The following is a 12,666-nucleotide window of genomic DNA, read 5'->3' on the forward strand; positions in this document are numbered from 1 at the left end:
AACCCTGCACTTCGTCCCTGTTCACGATAGAGATAGAATTTTTCAATGAAAATGAGAAGAAGTTTGAGAGAAGTTGCAAAAAGACGGTTATTTTTTTTTTTGGGGGGGGGGGGGGGTTGGGATAGATCATTTCAAGGTTCCATGGATTGAAGATTTGGTTAGACCAGTTGACCCTACTTTCAAGGCGTTTGATACATTAGCTCTCCTTTGGTTCTGCTGCGCCTGGCCAGTATTGTTGTGGACCTATGGTATGGACTTTTGTAGTTCTAACCCATGAACGGGCCAAGATCATGTGAGAGAAACCGATTTGTAAGGGTTATTCTGACAATTCACTGATGTGAAAGGATCTTTTTGTAATTTCATCGCACATCTAAAAAACCCTAGAGCCAAATCATACTAATAGAGTATAACACGTCCATCTCAAATTCTCAATAGGGAAAGGCAGAGAGGCCAGAAGAGACGAGTGTGAAAATCAGAAACCCTAGATTGGTGTTCCCAATCGTTCTTCTCCCCGAAGATGCAGATCTTCGTGAAAACCCTAACAGGGAAGACCATCACCCTTGAGGTGGAGTCTTCTGACACGATCGATAATGTGAAGGCAAAGATCCAAGACAAGGAGGGCATCCCTCCCGATCAGCAGCGCCTCATCTTCGCTGGAAAGCAGCTCGAGGACGGAAGAACCCTAGCCGATTACAACATCCAGAAGGAATCGACCCTTCACTTGGTTCTCCGTCTGAGGGGAGGAGCTAAGAAGCGAAAGAAGAAGACCTACACTAAGCCCAAGAAGATCAAGCACAAGAAGAAGAAGGTTAAGCTCGCCGTGCTTCAATTCTACAAGGTCGATGATTCGGGGAAGGTTCAGAGGCTCAGGAAGGAGTGCCCCAATGCTGAGTGTGGCGCCGGGACCTTCATGGCCAACCATTTTGATCGTCACTACTGTGGCAAATGTGGACTTACCTATGTCTATCAGAAGGCTGGTGGTGAATGAGGAGAAATATGGCTGCGCTTCTGGGGAGTATTCTTACTCCTCAATTTCTTTAGGATTTTCAGAGTTGTTTTGTTGTTATGCCTTCGATCAATAGGATCGTTTCTTTTGTTTTCCTCATAATATTGAGGATTATGAACGTCGTAGTGTGTTATAATTTTTGTTTCTGAGTGGGTGGATGGTTTATCAGAGTAGCGATACATTTTTTTCTCTACTTCGTTTCAACTTTTTGGATTAACCTTTCTTCTTTATATTCCTCTTTAATCTAATAAGCTTTGCTAGTTCCTGTGCCCTTTTTTTGATTTCTTAGCATTCACGTGTTATGCATTAGGATTAGGCTTATTAGAGTTGTCCCGCTTTGAATCTTTTTGTTAATTCTGAGATGAAATAATCTTTGAACGTTATAGTTGATTGATGGAAGTGGTTCTTTGTTTCATTTGCTGATTGTGGGTTTATTTGATAATCAGTTGCTTCTCTCTGTGACTCTGTTCTTCCCCCCTCCCCTCTCCACCCCTTACCTGGCTTGGCATTTTTGGTATCCCTGACATATACTGGGACATATATATGATCACTAAATTTCTCTCGTCGCTAATTTGAGTCTGCAATGGGCTTCGAAGCGGAGAATACATGGACAACCTTTTATGAACTGCCCTTCCTCTGGGCTCTGGTGAGGTTTGGTTGGATTCTTTCTGTGGCCTCCTATATCTTTCGTGGCCTTGATTGTCTTAACTCAGGTTTGGCTGATTGATCTGTTTTATTCTTAGAATACTATATTTCGTTTAATCTACAATCACAAATCAAGCTAGGATAAGGCTGTGACGATTTTAGGGCCTTCTTTTGATGATTAAGAGGGAATATTCTTATGTTTTTAGGACAGATCAACTTGAGTTCTAGCTATAAGATATGTTTTTTTGATAAGCTTATCTTCTACCTATAAGATATGTGTTTTTGAGTTCTACTCAAGATATATCTTGCCTTGTTGTCAAGGTTTTCTAGGGTTTTGATGATTCATTTTTAATGGCTTGGATCAAATCTGATTCAAATAGGAACTGAATTAGCCTGAAATCGGCAAGTACCCTACAAATTGGAATTGACAACAAGAAAAATTGTCAGGAATTTGTTTTTTTGTCTTTTGATTCAAAAGACTTGTAGGTAGATTTGAGGTGCGTTTCACTGATTTTCTGCCATCACTGACTAAAAGAAATTGAATCGTGGGTAGTGAAAGGGAAATGAATTAGATTCAAATGGATTCATAAGGTTCTGTTTGGTTTCGTAAATCAGTTGGAGCTGACACTGATTCTGGATGGTATTCCACTAAGCTGCGTACTGTGGATTCATTATTCCAGAAAATAAATTGTTCCGTTGTCATGATTCTGTGATGTGAATCTTCCTGAAAAACTGTTAGGTTGCCCCGAGTCCGTCATTTGGATTTATCTTGAATCTATTTGAATAACTGTTTGGTTACCCCAAGTCTATCAGTTATTAAACCTTACATTTAGAAGTACAAGACACATTAACCAAAAATATAAAAAAATAATACGATTTCCATAGTAACATTCCCAAATAATTAATTAAATCCAATTACCACCCAACCTTATATAACCTAAAATTACTAATATGCCATTGTTATGTGTGAGTGTGTGCTTAGGTGTAGGGGCAGCAAGGGGTGGGGGTGAGTGTGTGCTTAGGTGTAGGGGCAGAAAGGTGTGAGGCTGACTGTGTGCTCAGGTGTAGGGGCAGCAAGGGGTGAGGCTGACTGTGTGAGTGTTGTGTTCAGGTGTAGGGGTAGCAAGGGGTGGGGTGAGTGTGTGCTCAGGTATGACAACATAGGTGTAGAAGCAGCAAGGGGTGGGGGTGAGTGTGTGCTGCTCAGGTGTAGGGGCAGCAAGGGGTGAGGGTGATTGTGTGAGTGTTGTGTTCAGGTGTAGGGGTAACAAGGGGTGGGGTGAGTGTGTGCTCAGTTATGACAACATAGAGGGTATGACTCAGTGTATCAGTTCATTTCAAGATAAGAAATTAAATAAGAAGCTAAAGCTACTGCTACATAAGAGTCGTGATGGAGTTGAATCATCATCTCCCAGGTGCTCTTCCTTTTGAGTTAAAGACTCACCTGCCTACATGAACCATGTCACAAAAACGTAGAACAACTGAACAAGAACGAAAAAAACATTTGAAGCCAACCCACAGGGGAACTATTAAACGCAATCAACTAAAAGAAGGGAATTTTCTAGCAACATCTCTTGAACTTGCATTAGAAAAGAAGGTAATTTTCCAGTTGGGAATCCACTCTAGTCTAAGAGAAATTAACACCTTGAGAGCTACTGTGAATCCATCCCATTACACCTATTTTTGGAATTAACAGTCCTCTTCAGGTTTCTAATTTCAACTACAACTCAAAATTAGAAACTCTTACCTCTAATAGAAAATGTGTCGTGACTTCCCAATTGGTACAACCTTATGGTAGACTCAAGGTTTAGATCAAGCCCTTCCAAGTGAATTCCATTGTGTTATAAGGGTGCAATGCCACTATATTCCAATGGCAGGCCTTAATGGTTGCAACTCCTTGGCAAGTAATTAACACAGTCTATGATGGCTCCCATACACTTCAGTTACAGATAGTTGACAAACTGGCATATCTATAAGAGCTTGGACAACCTACCTAATGGTATTTTCTAATTAACCAAGGTGCAGCCAGAGTGAGAGCAGATGCAGGAAGAAAAGAGCAACAGCACCCAAGATTATATTTGACAACTTGTACATGGCGCCTTTGTTTTTTTTTTTTTCCTTTTTTCTTCTTTGTGGAAGGGGGGTGGGGGTGGGGTAGGAATACCAAAACAAACACCAAAGGTGTGGAAAAGTCTCATGAAAGAGATATCTCAAGCACTTGAATTAGAGGACCTGAAGTGCTTTTTCTCTTAACTATATCATCCTCTGCCCAAGCAATTTGAAGGTGCAGTCTTTGTACCAAAAAAAAGATACAAGGTGTAGTAATGATTGGAAATAAACATTAACAATTTTAATAGATACACGTATAAGATACAAGGTGTAATAATGATTGGAAATAAACATCAACAATTTTAATAGATACATGTATAAGATACAAGGTGTAGTAATGACTGGAAATAATATAACACCCTCTGCCCAAACAATCTGAATAGATACATGTATAATCTATAGTCTGCCCAAGCAATTTGAATAGATACATGTATAGTTGCTTCCACTTTCCAGCATGCACTAGCTAATTGCTATACACTCAAAGAGAGCCAAATATCCATGTTGCTGTTTTTTTTTTTTTTTTTCCCTCTAAACTTACACTGACCCGAGTATCCAAGCACCAAGTGGTCTTGAGTATAGATTGTCATTCCCAGTAAGGCCTTGAGGATGACATAAATAGGTTTCAATTGCTGATTGCGTAGCAACAGACTTGGCTAGTTTCCAAGTATATAAACCAAACGAGCATGATTGTATGACTGAAAATAATATGACCCAGATTAATCTGATCCAAAACTCAATTTTTATTATGTTTTTTCTAATAAAATTATGTTCCCAAATCATTATAGTTCAAATCCATCAATTCCTAATATTTAATCCAAGTTCCTGCAATCCTATGCTTGTGTCTACCATATTTTCCTTCTCTATTCAGAACTGAGAATATGCCCTGAAGCACAGCTGGTCTAAAATAGACTCAAAGGTCTAAGAATTTTGTCCTAATAGAACCACAAGGTTCTTTAGGTACCATGGTCCACTCGAGCAGGGACTTTAGAGTTCAGCCGAATAGTTATCACCTCCAATACCTCCAATTCCTCTAATAGTGGGGAGTGGATCCCATCTTGGGCAGTGATTTCGGGCAGGGGATAGGATGGTTATTTCTGCCCCATGTGAGGAATTGGAGGAATTGAAGGGGGCAGCAAATTGGGGGGATAACGATTTGAGTTCAGCCCCATTGATTACTTATTTTTTTTCTGAGGAAGAAGGCATAAGTTCTCCTTCTCCAGTAAAACCCTAAATCTGGTTCTGTCCTTGGCTTCGAGATAATTTATGGGACACATTGTATAATTTAAACCAAAGGGTAAAGCTGTTTGTAACCATCCCGGTTATAACATATCGGTTATGTTGTAACCGTATTTTATTTCCCTTTTTACCCTTAAATTTTATGTACACTTTTTTTTTCTTTCTGGTGAGGATGTTTTTATAATTTCCCCCTCTCCCCCTCTCTCTCGCACCTTCTTCTCCGCCTTCGGTGTTCCCTCTTCCTCTGCCTCCCCCTGCTTTGCATCCAATCATGCCATGGACGAAGCAACGATGTCAGGCGATCAGCCAGGTTTCGTATATTTTATGGTTCCATCTATCCTACAGGCGAGAAGCCGTTGCCGCATCTGACTGATGATGCCATTTATCCCGTCTCTGGTGTGGCTCTTTGTCTCCACTCCCTACCTGAAAGGAAAGGAAAATGAGAGAGGAAGTGGCGATATATCACATACTTGCAAAAAACAAAGGATGGGTCATTGGGTTGGGAAGATCAGCATAGACATGTGCTCATCATGAATGAAGCAGATACAATAATTGGGGGGGGGGGGGGGGGTTGCAGAGTTTTTACTAGATCATGTAATATCTAGTGGATGGCGAGTTGACTGGCTGGCAAGTTCTTCTCAAGTTCTGGAGTTATTAATGATAGAAACAAACTACAACAACCATGTATGTGATCACGAAGGATCTTCACTTTTCGGCCCTTCAGCTTAAGAAATTGGTGATAGAAATTTCTCTCCAGGGATCATGAGGGTGTTTTTGGAACTGGTTTCAGCAAAGTTCCTTCGTGTAGATGTCGAGCATATTTGATTGGGAATTACAGTGCTCATTGCCGCTGTCGATGTGTTGCTCTCAATTACAGAGCAAGTCCCCATGATTCAAGCTCTCTCTCTCTAAAACACCCGGATCCCAGAGCAAAGCCCGTGGCCGGGTTGCTCCCGATTAAGACCACAAGCAGAGGCAAAGGAGCCACCGATGGTTGCAGCTCCTTCCAGGTGAGATTTTGTCGTCGGTTGCAGCTCTTCAAACCCAATGGAGTCCATTCTATTGCAATTTTAAATAGTGGGTTTTGAAATTATGTTGTAATTTATTCTTAGACATTGAAGTTTCATAAAAGGCTATTTACAGGGATGGGAGCGAGGGAGGGGGAGTTGCAGGGTAGGGAAGGGTGGGGTGCAATCGGAGTTTCGAACCGAATTAAATTACTGGCGGCGAGAATTGATCGGTGAGAAGGTAAAGCGATGCTCCTGCCGGAATTTGGAGGGTGTATGTGTGATTTGTGGAGGGATCGGAAAGAAAGAAATAAATTTACATTTTTGACCCTTATAAATAATTGATACGTCAAATCATAAAGGGCAAAACTGTATGGTTACAAAATCTGCATGTAACCTTCTTGATTACAAACAGACGCACCCTAAACCAAAAAGCCCTAAATCAAATGCCGTGTATTTGTGAAACATACATCCAATATTTGTTACCAATGACAAATTGTGACGAAGGAAGAAGATAACAAGAATCTCACCTGTACTGGAACCCTACTTGAATATCAATTTAATTTGAAACAAAAAATAAACAAAACCCTAAATCAACTATAAAATTTATGCCAATAGAGAAAATGCAAGAGAGAAAGAGAGTGCAGAGATGAAGGGTAATGAAAAAGAGAGAAATGGACCAAACAGAGATGAAATAGGGTAATGAAAGTGAGAAGATTGAGATCGATGAAGATATAAAGAGAGGGAGAGAGAGAGATTGTTACCTTTTTCAGCAGCTTGGTAGCAGGTCTCGTCCAAGCTCAACCAAGCTTTTCGTTAATCAAACCAACTCTAAGGTTGAAGCCACGGAAGGGGTGTAAACTCTGAAGAACAAGGTCGACAGAGTGAAAGAGAGCAGAGACGGGAGAGAGAGAGAGAGAGAGAGAGCGCAGAGGTTACAAATGTAAACGTTCAGGCCAAGGAAGACGACGACAAGTAGAGGAGAAGCTTGGTCGCGATTTTCAAATCGTTTTTCGATTTAGGGCACCAACCTTATGATTCAAAGTTGGATGATGCTATTTATACTAAGCTTAGAATTTGTAATTCATATTTGAGTTCACCTAAAGAGTTGAACTCAAATATGGATCACGTTTAGTGTAAAAATCGGAATCATGTAATTCGCATAATCCATTGGAATTAGTAAACCAAACGGTTTTATTAACTTAGAATTGTGATTCTACAGAGTTGCGTTCAAATTTACGCAACCAAACACAACCTAAGGAATTTGTCTATGATATTGAATGTTTGTAAACAATTTTATCTCGGTCTGTGTTAAGGAGGTGGATGGACAGCGGTTATGGTAGTTCATAAATTAGCCAACTTAGCTAGAATTAGTCATATGCACGGGGATGTTCTAAACAATATTGTCAACCTCTAATATTCCTAGTTTTAATAAATTTCGTTGAGGTGACCATAAAAAAAAAAAAAAAAAAATTCTTTGGGCAAAAGTATGCTAACTGGTCATGTAGTCCCTGTACAAGCATGGGAGCCAATGAGAGGACACACAGGCATTAGTTTGAATAAATGTTAAATTTCACTGTGGGTTGAGAGACTCGCATAAATTATAAAAAAAAAAAAAAAAAAAAAAGGATGGTTGTAGTAATTTGACACAATCCTGATTCTGATCCTCAGAAGAGAGTCCTTTTCGACTCTTGTCATTCGTCCTCAACTGGCGCTACCGATCTCATCGTCCAGGTTGACGCTATTGACAAGGAATCTAATTCCACTTCATTTTTCAAAGGGGCCTAAATTACAGTTCATTACATTGCTTCTCAATCAAAGGGGTAAGCATAAGCATATAAAAAGTTTCTAGTTTCTCCCATTCAAAATAGTATGAATTCAACCTGGTACAATATAAATCTTTTCCAAGTTATGGAGGAAATTCTGTAAACATTCCCCTCAGTATGCCCAATCATCCAACCAAACTAATCACCAGCAAACACGCTCTAATTGTACAACAAAACCCAAATCAAGAAACTAATATGACCTTATGTAGGCATTTGGGAACCATTTAGAGAAAAATGCATGTTTGGCTTTTACAATCAGCGCATATATACCATAACAAGGAATGTGAATCACAGCCAAGCACAAATACCTGTGAGATGAAAGACCCAATTAGATTTCTGACTGAAGGAAAAACCAAAAAACATACAATGGGTTTTCTCAAAGATCAACAGAGTTGTGCTACATTCAGTAATGATGATAGATAATCCATGTTACTTAATCAGGAAAAAAGTTTAAGAAAGTTGTGATTCCCTTTAAGCAAGCCAATGACAAATTAGTTTTTCCAAGGCATGCAGTGATTGAAAAGAGATGATTGACAAGAGTTGTTTTTTTACCATACTGGTGCCCATGGAGTAGAGAGCTCAAGGAAAGGATAAGGCCACCTAGGAGAAGCACAACTAAATTGTCATAAACTTCCGCAAACCCAAACCTCAAACAATGTCTACTTATAACAATAGTAATTTGTTATGAGAAAATAGAAGAAAGTTACCATGAAAAGCCGGACGCATGAAGAACCCATTGAAAAATGACATAGAGACAGCTCCAGAGAACCAAATACGCAACCCGAAACCAAGGGAATGGCTATAAACAAGAACAAAAAAAGGGAAATTTCATAGTTTCTTCTTTGAGGAGACAAGGAGAAAAGAGAACTGTTCAGGACAAGTAAGGTACTCACTGAGTATACAGCAAGGATGGTTTTGCCACAGGTTATAAATACATGTTGTACACATGAAAAGAGCTTGCATATATTATTCGGTGGATCTTATTGTTGGGGTTAGCAAGCCAAAACTATTTGATCTCTGCCCTTCTACAAGTAATTAATTGGCTACACTCTTTTTTTGGGGGTGGGGGGGGGGGGGTTTGGGGTTTGGGGAACAGAAAGGAAGCTGATCATTTGGGTGGTTAAAACAATGCTGCTGGTTGATCCAATTAGTGAGAAGAAGAAAATAAATGTTATGCTCTTCATGAGATGTGCACTATGTGTTACCATTAAGCAATTGATAGAACCATCCAGTCTGACACCTTATATTTCTGAAAATAAAATGAAGAACAATCTCTGTAACAATGCCATCATACTTACAAGCCTGTTAAGAGCAGTGTCAAGGAGAAGAAACACTAGATTGAGAGTATGCATTAACCCCATCAACTGTCAACAAGAAGCAAGCAACTTTTAGTAAAGTGAATAGGGATAGAAGCTCCAAAAGTACAAACTTATCACTCAGTAAAGTAACCTAGATGGGAACACCCAAAAAACAAAGGAGAGCATTAAGTTCTTAGATTTTATTCTCCTCTTTTGTTCAAATAGATATTGAGATTTATGCTTGATCCATCCTATGAATTCAAAATTCTCGAGCCATTAGAAAAGAATTCCAAAGATGAGGAGATCAGAACTCTGTTCTCTTCCCATTTTGATCTTGTTTTGTATAAATACCAATGATGAGAACCACAGAAGTAGGCAGCTGTGGAAGAACTACTTCACCTGGGGTTACACAGTGCATTTATGTGTAATAACTGATCCCCGACTAGGAACCAGCTATTGTGCCATGATATTTGTTTTATGTAACAAATAACCTGGAAATAACCATATAGAAGTTTTGGATCAACAGTTGTTCCATAATAGTATATCTTCCATGCATACCCCAAGACTCCAAGTTATTGTAAAGGATATTGTATTATAGATTAAATTGCCATCATTTTATCTAACAGAATTCATTTGATGTCAAAATTTAATCATTTAAATGTTCAGGGAAAGAGTCTCACCAGGTTAAGGGTAAAATGTTCAATTGACAAAAATGGAACTATAACAAACCAAAAGACAATGTCCGTGATTATTACAGCACCTGCACTAGTCTGTAAAAGAAAGCACCAGTTTCAGCTAAAATTCATTTGAGTAATAAAATTTTCACAATAATCATGGAAGATCTATCTCAGATAGATTAACCTGATAAATAGTTTGCATTAGATATCCCCAAAATCCAGCCCTTTGCAGAGTCTCCTCCTGCTCCCAATGGCTCTGTAACTTTATTGTACCCCTGATTTGGTTTGTTGTCAAAGATATTGATGTTGCAGATTTATTATTCTCTTCTAAATCTCTTTTCTGCAAATGATCACCTTCCTCATATTCAGGTTTCTTGAAACACGTCCACCATCCATAGGCAGATATAATGGTGCCAAGCTACATCCAAAAAGGACAGGCATTCAGCTGAACGATTCCTTAAACAACCAAGTGTTATATTTAGGGTGTTAAAATAAATTTGTTTTTATCTACAAGGAAAACCAGTTTTCCAGTAGTTTACATTCTTATTGTTGACCTAAAAACAAATCAAAGAGAGAGCAAAGAAAATGTAGGACATACCGTAAAATAGACAATGACCAATGTAAAAGTCCACCTGTAGATCAGTTGCATCATGAAAATATAAGTTTAGTTTCCTTTGTTGTCGACTCAAAAGAAGTTCATCTTAAAAACCATAATTGCTGAATAGAAACTAAGGCTATATCCAGAATGAGAATGCTTCTAGTTGATGATATAATGTGAAACACTACTGCTGAATATTACTTGCAAGTCCAGATGTATAGGGAAAACTGTTTTGTTTTGTTTTTTTATTTTTTTAAGGGGGAAGTAAAGATGAATACAAATACATCAAAATCCTTAACATGCTTGGGCAAAATAAATGCCCTCCTAATAAAGGAAATACATCTTATGGAAAATCATGTTGAATATGACAAAAATGACCACTAACAAACCAAAATGAATCATCAAACAAGAATAATAATTTCTTTCTTTTTTCACTCGCATTAAAAAGGATTGAAACTTATGATTTAGTGGATGATAGGATCCTTACAGAAGTGGGATGGTGAATAGTTGAACAGGATTAGTTTGATGGATCTCAAATAGCTGGGATAGAACCTTGTGTTGTTGACAAAAAAGTATATATAGCACTTTTCCCATTAGCAGATCATACTTAACAGACAAATAGGATTTAAAACACCCATCAAAAGAATAGAAGCAAAAAAAAGAGCCATTTTAAGAAATATAATTCACCAGAGCATAAGAATTTTCGGTTACTTGACCAAGAATAAAGTAAGCAAGCATAGCAGAGGATGAAATTTGCCAACCATTTCACCTTCTTACTTGCCTACACTGATAGTAGGACTCTTTAAGGAACAAATAAGCTGAACAACAGCACTATCAGGAGGTCCTATTGTATATTTTTCTAGCTATATGTGTACCTTTATGACAGAGAACAAATACTGAAAAGATTCAGAACCATTAATGTGCTGTCATATCCTTATTTCTTGTATCTTTTAACTGTCCATTTCCAAATTTGGGCATCTTTGTAACCGAATATTGAGCAAAGAAAGAGTGCTGTCCTAAATTACAGAGCAGGTGAACAAAGGCTGAAAGCAGGAGGAAAATTCAATCTGTGGGAGACAAAACAGACTTGAAAACTAGCTAATTTTTATTCATTAGCTAATGTTTCCATTAACAAATTTGATGAAATACAAGCTGTTACTCCTTTACAGATACTTGCATAGCTTCATGCTTATCCTCTGTTTTTGAACTGGAGGTAAATGATTCAGGGTCACTTAATAGAGTTATTATTTGTCATTCTAAGTATTAATTATAGGTTCACTTGTGCAATTTGAAGGAACCATTCTCATTGGAAATTATCTCCAGCCTCCAAAACTTGCTGTCAGGGTAAGAGGCATGAAGGTCAGAGCACACAGAGCCACTTGCCGTCAAAGCCAGTACCCCAAGCCTTGCTTGGCCGGGTTTTATATTTCAATAGATACAAACTGATGCCCCTAGAGGTAGAACATCAAATTCATCCAAGATTTATGAACAAAACCCAGATTTTGCAGAGACTGTTTTAGGCTTTTTTGTTCAAATTCCGGAATAGCAGTCTATGCAACTACCCCCAACTACTACTGCCTGGGACTGTATGTGTTTGTGTTGTGACTTGTGAGAGAATAAGTGTGACTCACTCGGTATAATAAAGGAAGATGCTGGAATCGTATCGACGGACATCCCAGCACAGAAGGCCGACCATGACGGCAGCAGAGAAGATTCGTAGAGAAAGGAGCCATACAGGGTGAAGTCCTCGCCAGCAAGTAGTCCAGAGCTGAGAAGAATCGAGGTGACCTGAGCGCCTGACTATTAAACCCTCAGCTTCAAAGCCCCCATCTCGGTCGGACTGAGCAACTAAGAGACTCTCGTACATGGTCTGGTCGTAATCGCATTTGCCACCACCTTCTTTCCTTTGGAGCATCCACACAGCGAACAAGATGGCTCCTGCCACAATGCCGAAGCAGACGAAATCATACCAGTACATCACCAGAGCCATATTCGGATCTCAAACACAAACACAAACACCACTAGTTGAAGATTGATTTATTGATTGATTGATGATGGGTCGGTCTCTAAGTTTTGAACAAAACCCAGTTGCATCAAATTCAAAGCAAGCGAAGATGATCTAGCTTGAAATAATATTCATATCATCGTATCTGTAGAGAATTTTAGTTAGTAGTTGCAGCGACTATTGTTTTACAACTTAAAAGTCTTTATAAAACAACTGTTTGATCATCTCTCTCTCTCTCACTTTCCAGTTTCCAGAGAAT

General features: G+C 38.8%; 2 protein-coding genes across 2 annotated transcripts; one reads left to right on the forward strand and one right to left on the reverse strand.

Moving 5' to 3' along the window:
• Positions 1-452: 452 nt before the first annotated feature.
• On the forward strand, positions 453-995 carry LOC122670890 (ubiquitin-40S ribosomal protein S27a). Its single transcript, XM_043867911.1, has one exon. It carries the CDS (start codon positions 518-520, stop codon positions 986-988), a length of 471 nt encoding a protein of 156 aa, XP_043723846.1. The 5' UTR covers positions 453-517; the 3' UTR covers positions 989-995.
• Positions 996-7,833: 6,838 nt separating this feature from the next.
• Positions 7,834-12,433, reverse strand: LOC122670888. Its single transcript, XM_043867907.1, has 8 exons — positions 12,034-12,433; positions 10,403-10,436; positions 9,989-10,222; positions 9,808-9,897; positions 9,128-9,193; positions 8,537-8,628; positions 8,382-8,429; positions 7,834-8,137 (listed from the first exon to the last, which is right to left on the reverse strand). Exons 1-8 carry the CDS (start codon positions 12,390-12,392, stop codon positions 8,020-8,022), a joined length of 1,041 nt encoding a protein of 346 aa, XP_043723842.1. The 5' UTR covers positions 12,393-12,433; the 3' UTR covers positions 7,834-8,019.
• Positions 12,434-12,666: the final 233 nt, after the last annotated feature.

The sequence above is a fragment of the Telopea speciosissima genome, chromosome 8 (genome assembly GCF_018873765.1).
Source record: "Telopea speciosissima isolate NSW1024214 ecotype Mountain lineage chromosome 8, Tspe_v1, whole genome shotgun sequence".
NCBI classification, from domain to species: Eukaryota; Viridiplantae; Streptophyta; class Magnoliopsida; order Proteales; family Proteaceae; genus Telopea; species Telopea speciosissima.

Coding starts and splice junctions, on each gene's coding strand:
- LOC122670890 (XM_043867911.1), top strand. CDS start 518: ATGCAGATCTTCGTGAAAACCCTAACAGGGAAGACCATCACCCTTGAG.
- LOC122670888 (XM_043867907.1), bottom strand. CDS start 12,392: ATGGCTCTGGTGATGTACTGGTATGATTTCGTCTGCTTCGGCATTGTG. Junction 10,437..12,033: donor ATCTTCCTTTATTATACCGA/GTGAGTCACACT, acceptor ACTGATCTACAG/GTGGACTTTTACATTGGTCA. Junction 9,898..9,988: donor TAATGCAAACTATTTATCAG/GTTAATCTATCT, acceptor TTTCTTTTACAG/ACTAGTGCAGGTGCTGTAAT.